The sequence below is a fragment of the Taudactylus pleione genome, unplaced genomic scaffold (assembly GCF_031769625.1).
Source record: "Taudactylus pleione unplaced genomic scaffold, aTauple2 ptg000170l, whole genome shotgun sequence".
Classification (NCBI taxonomy): Eukaryota; Metazoa; Chordata; class Amphibia; order Anura; family Myobatrachidae; genus Taudactylus; species Taudactylus pleione.
Genome location: NW_028284572.1, coordinates 2,818,568 through 2,839,797, shown reverse-complemented (window position 1 = coordinate 2,839,797; position 21,230 = coordinate 2,818,568). Strand labels below are relative to the sequence as shown.

At 41.9% G+C, this 21,230-nt stretch overlaps 1 protein-coding gene across 7 annotated transcripts in view; it reads left to right on the top strand.

Moving 5' to 3' along the window:
• The window catches only part of RAPGEF2 (Rap guanine nucleotide exchange factor 2), a 364,888-nt gene that overhangs the window by 299,081 nt on the left and 44,577 nt on the right, over positions 1-21,230 (top strand). For all 7 annotated transcript variants that reach the window (XM_088475296.1, XM_088475300.1, XM_088475298.1 and 4 more), the window contains one exon: positions 11,214-11,391. In XM_088475296.1, the coding sequence (XP_088331422.1) occupies positions 11,214-11,391 (178 nt within the window). The remainder of the gene's footprint in view (positions 1-11,213; positions 11,392-21,230) is intronic.

Below are 21,230 nucleotides of genomic sequence, written 5' to 3'. Positions count from 1 at the left end.
CTGGTGAAGGTGCAGATTAAATAATTTTTTTAAAAAAAATCGGTGTAGTCTTATTTTAATATTTAATTTACAGGTGTACTGCGGATACCAGTGTGCCCTAAATGCCCTACTTGCTGGTACTACTGGTTTTCCAAGTACCAGCATGCAGGAGAGGCTTGCTGGGATCTATAGTTTTCCTGCAAAAGACAATATTCATTCAAATGCACCACATTACACAATCAACCCGGCATCCACCGCCCGAGGGTTCCGAGGATAGCCTTGGGCTATCAGCCTAGACCTAGGGGGCCCTGGAGAGGAGGACCCCTTTATTGGAGAGGGTCCCCAGCTCCCCAGGGATCCCTGGCCTGGGTTGACTTGCAGTCAGTGTTGATGTTTCAGCTGGGGGACCTGGTGAAAGGGCTCCCCTGGCTGTGGCATTAGCCCCCCACTTGAAAATGCCCAGTGCTAGTTTTGGACAATACAGGGACCCCTACGCATTTTTTTTTTCCCCCTGTATTTCCAGAACCAGGACCGGCTCACAGCGCCAGTGCTGGTTGCGCTGAATGCAGGGGACCCCTACGTTGTTTGTCCCCTGTATTTTGGCAACCAGGACCGGCATTGAAGAACCCGGGGGTGGTTGTGCTTTAGGGGGAGGGGGCCACTTTACACAGTCAGCCTGGCACCCACCGCGGGATGCAGCCAGAAAGCCCTGACGGCTTCCCGACTGTGCAATCCCAACAGGGGACTAATCATTGGCGTCGAAATCCATACACATATCATTATTCCGACGCCCGGCATACCGAACGAAGGTAAGCCAGGGGTAGCAGGCGCGGACAGCCGCAGTTTTAGGCCAGGCCCCCCCCGGGAGTGTTAGGTTTAGGCTGCGGGGAAGGTGGGGGTTAGGGTTGGGCACTTCGATGGGAGGTTAAAGTCCGGCGGCGTTTCATACCGATCCCCCCCCACACCGCTCAGGGATAGCCCCGGACTGTCAGCCCAGGCCTGGGGTGCCCTGGAGAGAGGGGTCCCCAGGGATGCCTGGGCTGACTAGCTGTCAAGGTTGACGCTTCAGCCAGCTGGATGACTCGATGAATGGGCTCTCCTGGCTGTGGCATTAGCCCCTCGCTAGAAAAAGTCCGGTGCTGGTTCTGGACAATAGAGGGGGACCCTACGCATTTTTTTCCCTGTATTTCCAGGACCGGCTCAGAGCCCAGTGCTGGTTGCGCTGAATACATGGGACACCTATGTTTTTTGTCCCCTGTATTTTCACAACCAGGACTGGAAGTGAACAGCTCGGGGCTGGTTTTGCTTTGGGTGGAGGGGCGCGCATGTCCATTTTTTTTTTATTATTTATTTATTTTACACATGTTCAATTTTTAACTTGCATGTATAGATGGATCTCACTGATACATCCATGCATCTGTGTCTTGTTAATTTAAATTCTCAGATGCATGCCCAGCGTAAGTGAGCTCCTGTCGCCCACTGATGCCCCTGTGCACTGCTGCAACAGCTCCGCACCCACGCTGCCCCGCATTCTTAGAGCCCGCCCCCGCAGCCATCTCTCCCTGGTGAAATTTCAGCTCATGGGCTGTTTTCAATTTGAAGTGAAAAGCCGTTTTCACAAATTTTTGGCGAAAACTATTCGCAGATGACGTCATTTTCGCCTGTTTTGGTATTACACCATATTCAATCTGGAAGACTTTCCGCCTAGGCGGAAAGTCTATGCAATGTAATAGACGAAAAAGATTTGCCTATGAATGGGAGGCGGAAAAAAGTTCAGAATTGAGGATTTGGGGTTCAACGTTGCGGGAACCCCCGTGCAGCCTTCAAACAGTCCCCCAAAGGTAAACTGTAAAAAGTTTTTTAAAAAAACCCTTAAGAACACCCCAAAAAATCACTTTGAATTTGGGGGCAAAAAAAAATGTTGGTGGGCAAAGATAATAACTATCGAACTTGACTCTGGGGGGTCCCCAAGTATGCCCCAAGTGTTTTTTTTTTATTGCAGGTGCTTGCGGAAGGTGGATTTTTCACAATTTTTTCAACTTAACTTTAGCAACTTTTAAATATGCTGACCCCCTTTTTCAAGTACCCCAAATTTGCTGGAATAACTTATTTTCTGGAAAAAATACTCTAGAATACTATTCTGCACCACATATAGAAAAATGCTATTTAGCAGCTATTGAGCCCGTTTAAAAACAACAAATACCTTCAGCAAGCCAAATCGGGGGGTACCATAGTGAACCCCCATGTCAGAGCATCTTTTGGGGGGTGTCAGGCTGATTTCCTCAAATCTGACAGTACTTTCCGCCTGTTGAAGTTTCGCCAAGTCCAGTTTTCGCGTACTTCCATATTGAGTACGGGGTGTATCAGGGATGGCCGCGATACTTTTCCACATACAAAAGACGCGATGTAGGCGAAAAGTCTGGGAGGCAGAAAAGTATCGCGGATCCGCTGTAACTGAATACGGCTCGATGTCTAAAAAGTCTTAATGGGACATGTGAAACTGTAAGGTTTTTTTTTTTGTCTATGGTATATAATGTGTGTCGTGTTTATATACTATGTGTGTGTATATGTATGTATATATATATATATGTATATATATATAGTGATTCTTTGCAAGGTGAAATATTGTGTATAATAAACATGCCATTTATGATATTCATATAATGTTCCCCTACTGTGAATTATGAAAGGAGGAGTTTCATGTAAATATAAATCACGGAAATCTGAAGTGATCTGTAATTTCTCAAAATTTACTCAAGGGGGTGTTTTATTCCTTATAAATGTAGATTAGACCTCTGCTTGTAAACTGATAGCTGCTCCTATTACCTCCCAACCTGCTCACAACAGCAGCACATTGGGGCGATTCCATTGTTTTTCAGGTGGCGATAAATAATGAATGCGGCGACAGAGCATTTAGATTGTTTCGGGCACCCATCAATTATCGCGCCCAAAAGCTAAACCCTTCTAAACTAATAGGCAGGGTGCACAAAACGGCCGACTTTTCACACACTTCTGCTTGCCACCTCAGGAGGATGTGAGCAGAAATATGGGCGTCCGCAGTAATTGCACCTTATCGGAGCCACAATTGAATCACTACGTCGGGCTCCCAGAAATGACTGGCACTATGCCCACTACCTGAGAGCTGGGCTGCATTCAGGTAACACCAGTATAAGTGTGTGCTTCCCTCCATAGTACCAGCTTGGACAATCGCCCTTTTGTTTTGTGCTGAGTCTTAAATTGTATACCTTTTTATGGGTGTCTGTATACATACATCTTTCAGTTCTTTATCTTCTAAGTAGTCACAATTTTGGATGATTATAGGATAGAAAATTAATAAATGTGTTACATTAGTAGACTCTTGGGAGTGATTAAAACTATTGCAGTGCCATGGCCAAATCTTTCTGATCTGAAGTTCACTTGTATTAATGCTGACTCACATCTATTTTAGTCTGACCTTCACAACTGTATCCTGTCATTCAGCCAGGATGACCAAAGCACTTACAGGTTAAATTCCTGCTAGGATCACATGATTTACAGGCACTCAGCGGGTTAAATGTATAAAAAGACTATTGGATTTTCAAGGTGAATAGTTATACCAGGGTAAACGCTGTGAGGCAGAGGTTGCCTGAGTGTTAAATGACGTGTGCCTAATGCATGTATGGCTATTAATGTCCCTTGTTGCGTCTCCATGTCCGTTTAGGTGGAAGCAGTAACAAGTAGATTTTTCACATAAAAAAATAAATTAAACAAAAAGTTGCTTTAATTCCAAAAGTTCAAGACTTAAAATCTTATGCAGTGTGTAAAGAAGTACATTAAAAGAACATTGGATCATCCCAGGGTGGTATTGAAGGATTCTCCATAGATAGTTACAAATTATAAAAATATATTGCCAATTATTGCAACCCCCTTCAGCCCATCTTGAGCTGGCAGATGGCTTCAGAAAGCTCTGTCCTGTACATAGTCTGTGGGCAGCACTGTGAATCTGTTTGTAATTAAGTTAGTACGTAGAGACCTAAACCACTGAATCCAAATCTGGCAGATGTAATGTGCCAGAGTAGTCTTTATAATGTTGTATGCCAGTTCAAGATAAACTGAAGAACCTGGGGTAGATGACAATGCAGCTTAATTACCCCACAGCCTATTGAATGTGTCTTCTGTAGACAGGGTAAACCAATTAAAAATAAGGCAATGACTAAAATATTTAAGGCAACCTCCACTACCCTCTAATTCAACCTTTCCCGATGCCCTTTTCTGGCTTAGAGTGCTAATAAATATAGGATTGTACTTGGGCCAAAATGAGCCCCGCTACTGATCTGTGCTAGCTTCATCCCTATTCCAATCAAAATATGAAATAACCATACCTACATTCTCCTACAGCCCTACCCTCTTACCCCTGTAAGTTCTCCCAACCTTTGCAGGTTTCTTGCATTGGGGCAGCTAGGAGTAGCATGCACTGTGGGGTGAATTCCCATAATCCTCGATAATATATGTGTCACAGAACTTCTGGATGACTCCGAGTATATGGGATAATGATACATTATCCCATATACAAGTTGAGTCTCCCATATCCAAAATGCTTGGGCCCAGGGGTATTTTGGATATCGGAATATTCCGATCTTTGGAATATTTGCATATCATAATGAAATATTTTGGGAATGGGACCCAAATCTAAACACAATGCATTTGTGTTATATACACCTTATACACACAGCCTGTAGGTTATTGTATAAAATGATTTTTAATTTTGTGGCTCAAACAAATAATTTGGTGCCTTAAACAAAGTTCGTGTGCATTGAACCATCAAAAAGCAAAGATTTCACTTTCTCAGTAATTTTCAAAATATTCCGTACTTTGGAATTTTATGTATTTTGGAATGTTTGGATGTGGGAGACTCAACCTGTATTAATTAAAAGAAATGATGCACTGTGTTTGTTCTACAGATTAGCTTTAAATACAATTGTTTTGATTCCATTTTTCTTTCAGTATAGTTCCAATTTTTCATCTAGAAATATTGCGAATATTCCCACAAGTAAGATTTCTGATGCAACCACAGTAACAAGATAAGTAGGAATATGGGAAGTGTATCAAACTTTCTACAGAGGACAGGTCGAGAAGATGCCCATAGCAACCTATCAGCTTTATGCTATCATTTTATAGAAAGTATTTGATAAATTATATCTTGAAGCTTATTGGTTGTTATGGGGTAATTTCTTCTTTAAAAGTTTGATACATTTCTCCCAATGTTCTGATATGCTGTGCGTTCCACCCAAAGAAACTCTTGGAGTAGATTTGATGAAACGTCAGTTTGCATCTTTGTCCTGGTATTGTTTAAAAATGAAAATGAGCTTCAAGTACAATTGTTTGATGAATTTATGCCTCGATTTGTATTGAGGTTTGTTGGCGTGTAAAATGTTTAAATATTGAGTTAAAAAATTATGATGTCAGCCTGTTGGGTTATTTTACTGGTGTGCAATTAATATACACAATTCATGCAGTCAGATTGTGGTTAACACCAGTTTAGTATTTTATTTGTGAAAAGCAATATTCAACAATTCAGATTGTATAGCATAATGGGATCATAAAAATGATTTACCACTTTTTGACAATGGTAATATGTAATTTAATTTTTATTAATGACCATTTAAAGGTTTGTTATGATTAAGAGAACAAAAAACATTTGATTCATATGTATTGGCATGTTTTAGCAGATGTCCTCATGCATATTCAAATCAATAGAAGCTAGTCTGGTAACTGTGAATGAACACTGAGTAATATAAGGGCTGACATGGTAAATAAGGGCCTGCTATTAGACTGCCAGCAATTGAGTTGGAAGGATGGGTCCCTCTTGCCTAATCAACAGCTAAGCTAAATAACTAATCCTGAAGATTGTGTTTTTTTTTTTCCTGACGTTCCCTCTGTCGTCATTTTGCATTAACATTTACCACAAAATGTAATGGTAGCCATGAGAAGTGTGGCTGGCTGTTTGGTGGAAAAATGTCAACCTTCTTTTGTTTTTCTCCAAATGTGAATAAATCATGAAACTGCATCTTCAAATGGCTCTCAGCATTGATCTCATAACAGACCTCTTTAAATATTAATTTCACTACTGAATTTTGTATGTCAAGCATTTTGCATGGAAGAAACACTCATTAAGGAAGAGACAGACTTATTTGGTTAAATGAATGAGACAAAGCTATCATTCGATCATCTCCTGCTGAGAGCCACATTTGTGTTGAGCTGAATTTCATTGTTTTGTAGATTTTATTAAAACTGTGAAAGTATAAATATTATGGATCTATGTAGTAAAGTCATTCTTTAAACCAAGAACCCAATGCTTCTCTTTTATTCAATATTAAATAGTATATTTTTAGTATTTTTTATTTTATTTATTGTATTTTTTTTATTAATGGAACTTAGGCCTTAACGCCACAATTTACAATTAGTTGGGCGGAGTGAAAACACATTTTCTATCACAGTGATTAGTGGCCAAATAGAATCATACTCCTCGCAGCATATTGATATGCAGTATAGATTTTCACCAAATACATAATACTGTTTCAGAAGGAAATGGTTATTAACATTCGATATGAGAGCTTGCAGGTATGAGGAGCACTTTTAATTTGAGATGTGCGCGGACCTCCATGTTCTGGTTCTAAATCCTCATCGTGTTTTGGCAAAGCCACCCTCAAATGTTTTTGATCTGGATTTTTAAAAAAAATAACAGATAAAATCATGTAATTTGGACCTGTTTTTTTTCCTACAGTATTAACATCAATAACATTAATTTCCAGTTAATTTTTACCACCTCACAGCTCACAATATTGTTTTCACCAATATTTGCTAAAGGCTGCAGTGAGTTGGCTAGCTAAACTAAAATCCCGTACACACTGGACGGTGTGTACAGAGCAACCTCGTCAGCAATGGACCTAGCAGGGGTGCCGGCATCGGCAAGTACATACACACTTGCCGATTCCGGCAACTATGAATGATTGCATGTAGGAGCAGGGCCATGCTGCATTCTTCAGCATGGCATCGTTAACGATATCCCCAGATTGAGCTGCATGTTCAGACAACTGGGGATATCGTTAATGAGGGAGCGCGCATCGTTAAACGCCTAATGCATAGTGGTACAGCAGAGGCAGACCGGATCGCAGATTAATAAACTATATGACCCTATAGAATGTTTTCACTAATCAAGAATTAATAGCCTAAAAGTAAAAACTAGTAGAAAAAAAATATACTATATTACCAACACACTTCTCCAACCAGAAAATCATAAATCACATGCCTCAAGTGATTTAAGCCAGAGTAACAGGCAAGTAAGACATTCATAATTAATTAAACTAAGCAACAGAGCAGCATAAACACATGGCAGTTAAAAAGAATATAGCACATCTATGAAACATAGTAGCAGACAGGATGACGTTTTAATAAACTATATGACATTATAGAATGTTTCCATTAATCAAGAACTAAAAACCTAAAATTAAAAGCCTAGTAGAAACTATATTACCTACACACTTCTCCAAAGTTACTAGTTTAGATGCTGCTCGTAGCAGCAAAATCTAAAAAAAATTAATTTGTCTCCCTCTGTAGGGTCCTCCGGCCATAATGTCAACTAGCCCCAAACTGGTCAAACCAGGGCTGGAATTCCTCAAAGTGGGGACCCCAAAATATAATGGGGCCCCTCTACCGGGGAACTACCAGGGCTTTGGGTATATGGGAAATAGTAAAATATTAGTTAATAATGTTGTTCTTTATAGGTGGACTACAGGATCTAGCAAGCCAGCACTTGTGGAACAATAAGTGCCAACATGCCCGGACATTAAGGACCCACTGGCACCTGTAGCTGCTTGTAAAGAAAATATTAAAATAACCGTGATACACGGACGCAGGTGTTAATCCTTTATTTAAAAAAAAAACACACACACACCAATGACATACTTGCCAAACCCTTGAGTGGCCGCCTCTTTGATCCATGAAGGCATTTATAGGTCTTGCTAAAATAAACGCAAACCCAATCCCCACCGTCAGCACTGCAGTCTATACAGTTCCTAAACCCAAAATTACTGTTCACTCCCATTAAAATAAATGGAGAAAGCATTGATTGTCTGACAGCGTGGGAACGCCACTCTCAGCAAATTGGGGCTTGCGTTTACCTATTTATGTAAGTGCATCCAAAAACAGACAACTATCTTGTATACAGATGTGTCTACATACATCTATCCTCCATTCGCTACAAGTCGCGTTACACAACGCATGAGCGCCGTGTGACTCGGTAGCATCTTATTAGCAAAGTAATGCAAATTGGATGCACAAGCAGCTTATTCTGATTAAAATTACTCATTTTAAGGGATAGTCACACAAAAAGATGCCCGGTGCTACAGAGTCAAGCTATGGCATGGCACTACTAGAAGAGTTGTTTAACGTGCAAGGAGGCGAGATATATGTGGACACATCTGTAGCTCATTAGTGCACTTATGCCTCATTTTTCATCAATGAAGTGAGCAGGAATCATGCAGCTCTTTCCCGCAGAGGAAGGAGGGAAGACTGCACGTCCCTCCTCTTCTGATCTCCGATGTCCTGCGTGACCTCCCTGCATAGTGAGGAGGGGTCATGTAATGCAATAATTGGTTGTTTAGGGCAGAAGCTAGAGCTGAGGCCACGAGTTAAGCTTATTTGGCACAAAGCAGAGGACGAGCTGGGGCTGACAGAAGAACAGAGCAGTCATAAAGCAGACAGAGATGAGAGCCTTAGGATAGGACTCTGAGTGCAGGAAACCCAGAAGCTGCCTATTGCCAGTCACTGGTTTAGGGATAAGCAGGTGCTTAGTAATTGCTGCCATTATTTACATTTTATTTTAAATAATTGGCTGCATTCCTGTTGCAGCAATCTGTTGTGAACATTGATGCAGGCATGTTTATGGGGGCACTGGAGGACAGGCCTGAATGTATGCCACAATGTATTCTCTAAGATTAGCATCGGAAAGTGTCTGTTTCCTGAGTATGTTCTCCTGTATCCATAAAGACTGATTTGTATTGGGCTGTGCTGTTACAGATGCAAGGGAAGCCACAAGGGATTTCTCTAGTTAGAATGGGATGTATGATGGAAGCTCTCATTTGCCTTTATTTAAGACTTGTAGATGGCAAATGAAAGCCGCATTTGGTAAAGGAAATGAATGAAAACAATATTGGGCAAGGCTGCTGCTTTTAAGATGGAAGTCTTCACTGCAGTCACATTAATTGCAGCAAAATGATTGTTTCTGCGTGTCTAGTTGTCTATATTATACGCCGTGGAATTGGGTGTCATTATATGAGAACAACACTGAGGACTTGTTCACACACGTGCTGTGAGAATGGATAAAATGTTAAAATGACGCCCACTTTCATTTTACACGATTTCCATGTTTTATTCTTTGACCAATTTCTTTCTTGAGAAAATAGCTAGAGTGGCATTATAACCTTTCAACATGGCGTTATAATTTGACTGTGCTAGTTATTCTCTAATAAGCATTTCATGTACTCATTGTGTGAAGAGCAGAAAAAGTGCTAGTAGGTGTGTGCAAGCCCTTAATCGTGGAGAGTGTGGCTGTTGTCAGTGTAGTCCTTAGATGCTGATTCAGATGGGGACATGCTGGCCAAGTTATTAATATTGCATAAAAAGTGGAGGGTTTGGATATCACGGCAATGTGTTCCCATATATGCAGTCTCTTCTTTTTTCAATTTTCATAACTTGCACTTTGTCTGATCAGATCCTGAGGTTCTGCTGTCTGTGGCTACCGAGCAATAATTGATAGCAGTGGCTTGTTCACAGCGGCAAATAAGGAAGACTGCGTTAGCACAGACAAGTTGTTTGTCCGTTCATGATATCCTTCGCAGAAGCATTGTCACACACATCTGTTTTCTTGAATGTTGCTTTTAGTCATTTATTTCCTTAATACTTTAAGTTTGAAGCATTGCAAATTACTGAATTATAGTTTTTCTAAAAAGGGATCAGAAGTAACCCCAGTAGTTATACTTAGACCTTGCCTTTATTCAAATGAGCATATGGATATTCTTGCTGGACAAATAAAATTGTACCACTTACACAAATCAAATCAACAACTGTTTATCCAGCTGTATCTCTCCTTACTGATGCTGGTGAGGAGGGACGGGGCTGATAAGTCTAACTGGGGCCTGCAGTGCTGATGATCCTCTGCAGCAAACTGCTTCCTTGTCCCAAGCTGAAGTGTGATGGTGACCAGAAGCAGTTTGCAGGAGGAATCATCCGTGCTAGGGGCCCCCTGTCAGACTTATCAGCCCTGTCCCTTCTCTCGTCCAGTACTTACTCCACCAAAAGTTGGTGCAGGGGAGAGGCGGGGTTCCATAGCAAGTGCACCCATGGTAGCTATGCCCCTCTTCTTTGGTCTTCATTTTTTTATACCTTTCCTTTATATTCACAGTGTGACCAGTAGTATTTAAATTAGAGGGGGATCTTTTATCCATTACAGTTGACCTTTTTTTTTTTAATGATTCACAGGTATAGGCGAAGTGAATGTAAATTTCTAGGGCAATGTTTTTCATCTGTGTAAACTTGGAGCTTCCACAGCACATGGGTTGAATGCAGCATTTTTCTGTGTTTTTGTTTTTGTTTTGTAAAAAATAAAAACCCACAAATTTGACCACAAATAATGAATGGAGAGGTTGTAATTTTACTTTAAGTGCTTACTGGCTCGCAATAAAAATACTGTCTGTAACAATCTGTTTAAGTGTAATTTGTAATACAGACAAATTTGTTGGTTTTAGGGGGTTGCAATCTTTAGCAAACTAATATATATATATATATATATATATATGTATATGTATATATATGTATGTATATATATATATATATATATATATGTAACCAGATCTCTTGTGTTGGAGTTCCCTTATAAAGTTTATGATACCGGTATGGGAGAAGCTTTGCTTGATAACCTGCTGTCTTGGCCTGGGATCAAGTAGAAGTATGCACGTATGTGCACTTGGGCGTCTTTGTTTACTCCCTATTAATGGTATGTCACAGAGAATCAAAAATGCATGTTAGTTTTCAGATCCGTCCCCATTGCGATGCTCCAGTTACTATATCTGATTGTGTTCTTCAATGTACTTAAACATAGGCAGTTTTCTGTTCATTGGAAAATATTCTTCCCCAACTGTTACAAATTGATTTTGGATATGCTCCACTCTAACCTGGTCTCTTGGATGTTTATTCAGGCCACGGAAAGTGAGCCAGGAGATATGGACCTAAGTGGGCTACCAGAGACTGCTGTGGACTCAGAAGATGACGACGATGAAGAGGATATTGAGAGAGCATCTGACCCTTTAATGAGTCGGGATATTGTAAGAGACTGCTTGGAGAAAGATCCCATTGACAGAACAGATGATGATATTGGTAAGCTGACTAAAAAGACAGGTTGCAAGTATTGTTACGGTACCACTTTTTTATTCTTTTTTTACTGGTTTACTGCTGACATAAATATGAACTAGTACATTTTAAACACATGCATATCTGTGTGTATGCCTAGCAACATGCCCAAATCCTTGTGATGACTTTTATAGTCCCTTTTTCCAAGACCTTGCATTTCTTTCATCAGTATTGGTTTTTCAGTCACTCAAGTTTTTTGCAAGGATGTGTCCGCTGTGTATTGAGTTTCTTACATGGCCGTTTTTACTTCCTGCCATTGTATTTGCACAACTGACATCTTCTGAAAATGTATCTTACAGAATTTTGCATCCAATCATATTTAGTCATACTTAAATTAGAAGGATTTAGATAAAGTTTCCAAAGAGAAACATGTTAAGCCAGTTTCCCAGAGGGAGGGTGGCACACCCAGTCACATTACCAATGTCCAGAGGAGTGTAGTGCTTTATTTCACACTGCGGACGTCCAGAGGATTGCAATGCATCAAGTCATGCTACCAACTTTCAGAGTAGTGTAGTCCGCCAAGTTATGCCCCTGACGTGCAAAGGAGCATACAGTAGTCCAACAAGTCACGCCCCTGACATGCAAAGGAGCATACAGTAGTCCACCAAGTAATACACTCCCAACATTTAATGCACCAGCACTGTACGTCGGGACTTATCACATTATACACTCTCGGAAAACTGTCAGTGGTTCTTGTAAGAGTTTTAAATCCGTCCTAAACACACATGGCATAGTGTTCGTATGTTGGATCTCTGTTGGATCTCTGCTAATTTGGGAGCAAAACAAAAAGGAGTGACTTTAAACCTTGGCAAAAATATGCTGCACTGCAGGTGGATCAGATTTAAAATATGTAGAACGATTAACATTTGGGAGGGGTGTGTTCAAACTGAAATCTAAATTGCAATGATATATAAAGCTGTCTAGCTTTTGTGGGCCACATGCTGTGTTTATCTTGCATGCATAAAAAATGTATTTGCAGCCCTTGCCTTACAACATGATTTTCCCAGTTGCAAAGTTAATCATGTATTGTTATTGTTTTTGTTTTTTTTGCTTTGCCCCCAACTCCTATATCCGCTACATAATCATTCATTTCTGTTACCATTACCATATAGGTTTTTAAAGCTGGCATTAATATAAATGTCTACACTTTCAGTAAATGATTTTAGAACACTTTCTTTCCAGTTTTATTGAATTTTAAGGTATTTATGTCCACTAATACAGGTTTAAAGAAAAAGTGAAAACATTTTAGATTTCAAAGTCATAAAAAAATGCCTTTTTTAGGGAAAAAGTAATGGGTTAAGAACTTGCAACAGTTCTGCATCAATAAGAAAAAACCTTGCCTGGGCCTGGAAGAGGTCTTATTAAATCTTTGGCTCATCAGACCGGGTGGAGGAGGGTGCGTGCTGTTCGGGGGCTCTATTGCTTGATCCCCAACTTGCAGAGTGACTGGAACGCGGAAACAAAAAAGCTACCACAGCAGTTTCAGTACCATGCAATGCCCTCTGGTCTAAGCCTAGTTAATAAAGGGTTCATCCTACTGTCAGATAATGACCCTAAATAATACTCCAGGCTATGTCAGATCTGTCACAAGAGTGTTGGCAGCTATATCTGCAATAGGTGGCTACTTTTAGTCAGAAATTTGGATTCAATTTTGGTAAACAAAATGATTCTGTGATTTTTTTTTTTTTTTTTTATTTCCAATAGTTTTTTTTTTAAATGCTATAAAACATTGAAGTGCGCATTAACTAATAGATACCCAATTCAGTTGTTGCTCCGTTCAGGAGCAAGTGCAGCCGACATTTCTGCTCGAACTCTTCTGAGGTGGCGAGCAGAAAAGTCTGGGACCATAGACTGGGTCAGCCGCTTTATGCTGCTGAACCCGATATTTTAGGGTGTGTCAAGTATGATAATGGCCATCCAAAACAATTGAATTGCTCCATCGGGCACCCATTAATTATGGCCGCCCAAAAAACTATTTCATTCCATCCATAGTGTATACCTATACTTCGTTTGCATTTTTGAGGGGTAACCTACAATCTTTATGGCTATATAAATGCACTGTTGAATAAAAACAAAAATATCAGTGCTGCTCTTTCCTAGTCTGACTATCTAGCAAAATAGAAATATCAGTATGGGTTCATATTCTGATCAAAACATTTATGCATGTAATCCAACATCAATGATACTTATGTTTTTGGTCTCTACAATTACATTTATTTCACGGCCACGTAGTTATAGTACCTCCCATTTCTTCATTCGCAGTTCGTTCCTTCAGATTTATCATGCTCATTATGTTCATATTTGTGTTGGCAGTGCTAAATGCTGACAACAGTTTCCAAATACAATATTGTGTAATTCTTGTTTTTTATTTTTTTACTTTTTCTAACTTTTATCATGTTTACACACAAACTAATTATTGTGATGAATTAACCATACTATACAGCAGAGGTGCACAATTTATTTTTTGGTCTGAGACTGCATTGGGAATTTATACAAATTTGAAGGGGCTGCAGTGAAAGTTTCCTGGCTTAGACCTGAAAATACAGATAATTTACTGTAGGAAAAAAAGTACCTCTTTGCAGTAATCTCATGTCTTTAGTTATTCTATAAATTTCAATATTGACAAATCCACAAAGATGGTATGGTTATACCTCATAGTGGGTGTGGTCATATTGGTGTTCATTCTAGGATGGGCAGGGCGGTATGCAGTTGGGAAGCCGGCGGACCTAATCCCGACAGCCGGCTTCCCGACTGCTTAATCCCGGCGAGGGTTAAATGACAGACGTCTAAATCTAGACTCCTGTCATTTTACCGACACCGGGAGACCGGCGCCCGGCATCCCGATCGTAGTGATGCCGGGCACAGAGCGCGGATAGCCGCGGGGTGAGGGTTAGGTTTAGGGATCCCGGGGGGGACTTAGGGTTAGGCACCCCCACGGGGACTTAGGTTTAGGCGGCGGGGAAGGGGAGGTTAGGTTTAGGTATTTAGAGGGGGGATTAGGGTTAGACACTGGGGGGAAAGGTTAGGGTTAGGCACCCCTAAGGGAGGGTTAGGGGGTAGAATTAGGTTAGTTAATACTTACCTTAGGACGATCGGGATTTCCTCCTCTGCTGGGATGCCGCTGTCGGGATTCCAACCGCTGGGCATGGGTCCGGCAGTAAATCATACTGATTCCGGCAGGGCGGCTGTGTGCCGCTGATGAGACCTCCTATGTGTGCACCTGAAACGAGGTGTGGTCACTGGAGAAGGGTCTTGTCCTTCAGACGTACCCACTTTTCATCACTCACGGAGATACTGGGCTGCCCTCAAGCTCTCCCCGCAGTGTGAATAGATGCCATGCACACAGCATCTATTCATTTGCTGGTGATTGTTTCACATTCCCCACTGGTACACTGCTGCCTATGGGGCTGCTTTTTCAGCAGGGCGGCGCCATAAGGGTAGGACACATTTCAGCATCTTCAAATCGGACAGGACGCAGCACCCTACTGAAACAGCCTAGCAGGAAACTACATATCACATAAGGAACTTTCCATGCCTGCTTCCGTTGCACATTTAGCCATCCTCATATCTGTAGTAACAGACCCACCCCATCCATCGCCTCTATAGTAATGCACCCACCAACCTATCACCTTTGTGGTAACAGACCCATCCCCTCCATCACCAATGTAGTAATAGACCACCCACTCTCTCACCTATCTAGTAACACAGCCACCATCTCACTCACCTCTGTAGTAACAGACCCACAATGATAAATGTACAGATTTTACAGCATGGCTGACTTCCACAGCCATTTTGCAATGTGAAACGCAGGGAACCACAATGCCGGTAAATTAATACTACAGCTGTCTCGCCGTATCTGTGCTGCAACCTGACAACCACACAAGTTGGCCCTGCGGGGGACGCATGTTGCACATCGGTGCTGTAGCGTCATGAAAGTGCCTAATTTTGCTAAATTGTTGCTCCTATGACAAATAACTTGGCTGTCATTAGGCCACTGTACATTATAGTACTTGCAGCTATAGCTATAAACAATGTACAAAACCTTTTGTATAGCTGCACTGTACTGTTATAAACACTTTGTCCATGTAACAAGGACAGAAATTGGACTGTACAGTTTTCTAGGGCTTCATGGTCTGTATGTGTGGTGCTTGCTATCATTTGCTACACTATAGAAAATGTTTTCATGTCCTTGGCACATTAGTCTGGGAAATGTATTTTTTTTTTCTCCTGACTAGGTGTCTGCAAAACAGCTGCTGGTTGTGAACACATAAAAAATAACTTTCACCTACTTTGAAAAGAGCTTAGCTCTACATATTACGCTTCAATAATGCTGATCTCTTAATATAATCAATGAACTGTAGAGAAGAGCTCATTCTGTAATGCTGTCTCCAGCATGTACACTGCACGTGTTCAAACTATGCATACTGTTTAAACAACTGATCTGCTTCTGGACTATAAGAATGGCTTTTATTTGTGTAATACTTATCATGGTTTGTTGTTGAAGTTTTTAGTGTGTGCTGCCGGTATTGATAGTAGTCTGGAATACAAATTGTGCATTTTGCTTAAGAATTAGGCACCTATCTATTGGGGTTAGACCCGATAATGATTAGTTACCGCAGTATAACATTTTTATATGTTGCCGGGATGTAAAAAAAACACATACAGCGACGGTCGTACCGATAGGAGCCCGTATCGGCAATGTGCAAAAGAAGAATGATTACTAATTCAATCACTTTAATTTCTGTTTCGAGAACTGACCGCACTACTGCACATGTGCGAGTGGAGAGTAACTTTTGCAATCTTTATCCCAGAGGCTACAACATCTAATGCCATCTGAAGAAGATAACTCCGATATCTGCTGCCATCGTCCATAGACACATTAGGGGGATTCTTAGTATTTCCAGGTACTCCACGAAAATGAGTGTTTTCGGGGTATATCCCGCAAATATTCTTTCTTAAATATGCCCCTTAAGAAGATTATCCAGCATCTTTTATCCTTCCTCAAGTTGAGAGTCAAAACTCATTATCGCTGTCCATCTTTCTTTACTATAAATAATAGATTCATTTTTGTGATAGTGTGGATTAAAAAAGTTATGTAATTATTGAAGCTGCCCTCTGAGATGATAAATATGTGCAGATTGCATAGAAGCTTATTTTCTCTCAAATGTTGCCAAAATGGTTTAATTGTGAGACTTTCAGTATTTAAAAAATGTAGCATTTTTTCTAAATTCCTTGGATACATTTGCAATGCTTAGTCACTGATGCCCCTTTTCCACCAAAAACCTGGCACCCACCCGAGACACTGAGCACGAAGTGAACATGGGTAGGAGCTGTGTTTTACCCCTTTTACACGGGCAGATGGACCCAGGTTACTCCCCAGGTCCAGCCTTTCACACCGGACCTGGGTCTTCTGGCATTACATTGGTCGCTTTGATGCATCTCCAAGCGCTACTGAAACCAGCCAATGCACTGGTTTGACGCATGACCCGGGTCATTACATTTACACCAGATCGTTACCTGGGTCGTTCCTGTGTTCAACTCTTCTCGCTGCCTGGGTTGGATTCCCGGGTCCCTGGACCAGAGTTATTTTTCAGGGACCCTTTTCCACTAAGACTTGACCCAGCAATAATCTGGGTTATTGCAGCAGTGGACAAGGGATGTTATACTGGTTTTTTTTTTTTTTAATCTATTGATTCACATATGTTTTGTTCATCAAATTACGTGTTTTAGATGAATGTAAACCACAAAAACAAAAGCATGTAAAACAATTTGATACATTAATTTGTGTGTATATATGCATTTTTTGGTGTATTGACTATAACACCATTTATTTGAATGTATTGCACAAAAAGGTAAATGTATTTTTCATTTGTTATGATTCTTTTCTTATTGCGTGATAGATGCGATTAAAGCCAAGTACACACTGGAGCGATGTCGAGACGATATTCCGTTTCATAATGACATATCGCCTACATCGCTAAGTGTGTACGCATGATTGCGTGCTCCTTCAGTCGCTATCGGTGGTCTCCAGGCTTGATGTGCTGCACAATAAACCTAGCAATATCGCTAGTGGTCAAAGCATTGTTAATGAATGACATAATCGTTACATAGTTTATTAGAGTCGTCCAGTGTGGATGCACAATCACTGTTGACGGGCAATCGTTCCAATGTCTGAACGAATGCCCATCGCTCCAGTGTGTACCTAGCTTAAGTCTTAAGTGTGGGGCTGTTGAGACCATTTAAACAAGGCTTTAAATCGGCACAAACAATTTTGTGGTGACTTCTAATATAATTTCATATATTACTTGTGTTCCTAATAAATGAAGAACTGGCGTTATTGCTAATCACCAGTGTGCCTGGATAGACTTTCTCTGCCAGCCACAGATGGGATGCAGTCAGGAAGCAGACGGTAGATCTGCCGGCTTCCCGACTGTCTGATCCTGGCAGGGGCCTAATGATAGGTGTCGAAATCATTATGTCCTTTCTGCTCCCAGGATGCACCAGGTCCTCCCCCATATACCCTGCCCCTAGTAACAGGCCGTCAGTTGTTCTATTTGGTGCGAGAAGGCACCACACTAGCAGTGGGACTGCTGGAGCAGTCCCAAAGACAAGTTTATTTATTTTTTTCTCTTTCTGGGCAGGCGGCACAGGCTGAGAGCTAAGCGTCTGATGAGAGACACACGTGTCACCTGCTCCATCTACCCCTCTAATGACTGGTGCTTTCGGCAGGGGCTCAGGCTCTGGACCGCGACCGAGTACAGGGGATGCAGGTGAGTGTGGTTGAGGCGCAAGTGCGGTCCGTTCCCCGGCGTGGAGACTGGCCGGGGGACTGCTGTAGTGGGGTTCCAGCACCGTTTGCCTCCCTTCACTTGCCCACCGGGACGTGATGTTCCTGACAGCCATGGAAATGGCGGCGGCCATGTCAGTGAGCTGGGTGCATCCACATAGCATAGGGGAGGTTTTGCCTCCTCGGCAGCCCCTCCCCCGACCTAAACTACGGCCCTCACGAAGGTTTCCTGTGTTTTGGTTGCTCCTCCCAGCCTTTGAGGCTGTCACAGTTCACTCCTGGTGCTTTCCATGGCTGATTAACTCAGGAGGAGATGGGTCAGTCTCCCTGTATGCCTCTCTTTGGGGACTGGTGATACAGAGCCCCGTATTCTACTAAGCTTCGGGCTGTTTGTAGTTCATTGGGAGCCTAGATTGCATAAGTTCTGCTAAATTATATATATATATATATATATATATATATATATATATATATATATAGCGCCATTGGTTCACCGATCTACAAAATCTCTACATGGACACTCTGGGGCCTCTTCCTCTGAGGCAGAACCTGTTAGTTCAGGGTTCGTGTTTGTATCCGGATCTTCCTTGTCTGCCTTTGACTGCGTGGCTCTTGAGGCCTCTGTCCTCAAAGCTAAGGGGTTTTCAGATTCAGTGATAAGGGCACGGAAGCCGCCTTCTGCCCGCGTTTAATATAGGATTTAGCGCTTGTTCTTTCAGTGGTTTAAACTGAGGAAATATGACCCTAGTGTGTTTAAGGTCTCCCGAGCGCTTTCTTTCTTCCAGTTAGGTTTAGAGCGTGGTCTTCGTCTGGCCTCCCTGAGAGTGCAAGCTTCTGCGCTTGGGGTTTGGTTTCAGCGCAGCATTGCTCTACTAGCTGATGTAAGGACTTTTTTTCAGGGTGTTTTAAGGGTGCAGCCGCATTTTGTTCCCCCGGTAGCTCCGTGGGATTTGTCATTAGTACTCAAGGCGTTACAGGCCCCCCTTTTGAACTTTGAATTCGGTAGATCTCAAGTGGATGACAGCAAAAACAATTTTTCTTCTGACCATCGCTTCAGCCCGTAGGGTGTCTGACTTGGCAGCTCTATCATTCCGCTCTCCTTTCCTGGTATTCCATCAGGATAGAGCGGTGCTGCGTACCAAAGCAGGGTATCTGGTTTGATATAAATGAAGAAATTGTGGTCCCAGCCTTTCAGGCCTTGGGACTGTCTGTAGGTGAGGCCTTCCTGAATGTTGTACGTGCTCTACGTATTTATGTGGATCGCACCAACAACTTGAGAAAGTCTGATTCTCTTTTTGTCCTTTTGTTCTGTATGGCTGTCATAAACTGAGTTGGCCAGCCAATAAACAGACCTTAGCAAGATGACTTCGTATGACTATATCACAGGCATACACTCAGTCTGGTCGTAGGGTGGCAGATTCGGTCAAGGCACATTCTACTCGGTCTGTGGGGCCTTCGTGGGCAGCCCGCTGGGGCGCCTTGGCGGAACAATTGTTCAAGGCAGCCAGTTGGTCGTCTGTCCACACCTTTATCAAGTACTATGCATTTGACACCTTTGCCTCTCAGGATGCCTCCTTCGTGCGTAGGGTCCTCCTTTCTTCCGAGACACAGGAGCGTCCCCGTCCTTAGGGGTACTGCTTGGGTATATCCCCAACGTAATGGCTGTGGACCCCATGGGCCCTGAAGAAGAAAATAAGAGTTATGGTATGACATACCTTTTAGTTAACTCTTTTTTTTCGAGGTCCATGGGGTCCACAGGACACCCACCCTAACGCACCTGGTGTTAATGGGTAATTCTTTGTATCTCTCGGTGTTTCCCTCTTTGGTGAGAGATTGGTCTGGAGAACATGTGTCCTTCCTTCTTATCTGTTTGGACCTGGTGCATCCTGGGAGCCAAGAGCTTGGATTAACTGTTTGGTGCCTGGATACATCCATATACCCCAACGTAATGGCTGTGGACCCCTTGGACCTCAAAGAAAAAGAGTTAACAAAGGTATGTCATACCATAACTCTTAATAAATAAATAAATATATATATAGCCACAATGGTCCGGCACTCTTACACATTAAATATCTGTGCCTGGATGATTAACAGCAAAACCACGGGTGCGGCACTCAGGGCTATATAAAAGCATAGAAACTACAACACCGCAAGTTGTTGCTTCATATCAACTTGCGGTATTGTAGTTTCTATGCTCTTACATAGCCCTGAGTGCCGCACCCGTGGTATTGAGATATATATATATATATATATTAGCATGTAGATGGGCACTCAAGGTAAAAAAGTTTCTTGCGTGGTGCCTTCTGAAATTAGAAGCAGACGGCGCTCATCCGGACTATGTTAAAGTATAAAGTGCATTTATTAAGCCGACGTTTCAAACCTGGGATGACCTTGTCATCAGGGTGTAAAATACAAACAGTGCTTACTTTTATATAAGATACCAATACAGGTAAAAGTGCAGTTGTGCATTCTTGTGCCTCCGTCTGCCGAGCGCCATGGGACTAATGGTGCATACACACGGTCAGATTTTTCCTTCAGATATGAATGATAACGATTTAAAAATCGTTCAGTCGTTCATATCTGAAGGAAAATCATCCATATCTGACATGCCTGAACGATGGACGTTCCCGATGGTCAGATAATGATTTCTGACATCTGATGTGTTTGCAGTCAGACTTGGACGATTCCATTCATTTTAATGCAGTCAAAAATCGTTCAAATCGTTCAATCGTTCATCTGACAAATCTGACAAGTCTGACAAATCTGACCGTGTGTATGCTCCATATGACGTCATCACCCAGAGACCAGTGGCAAAGCACTCTGGGGCGGTAGCTAAGGATGCGATCAAGTCCCAGCTGAACAGCAACTCCTTGGCAACGTGCCACAGCTAGTGGGTATAGAATGTACAAAAACCAATCAATGATAATATGCCATGCCAATATAATTATTATTGATTGTTTTTTGTACATTCTATCTATTCCCTCCAGCCGTGGCACCGGGGAGCGTTGCCAAGGAGTTG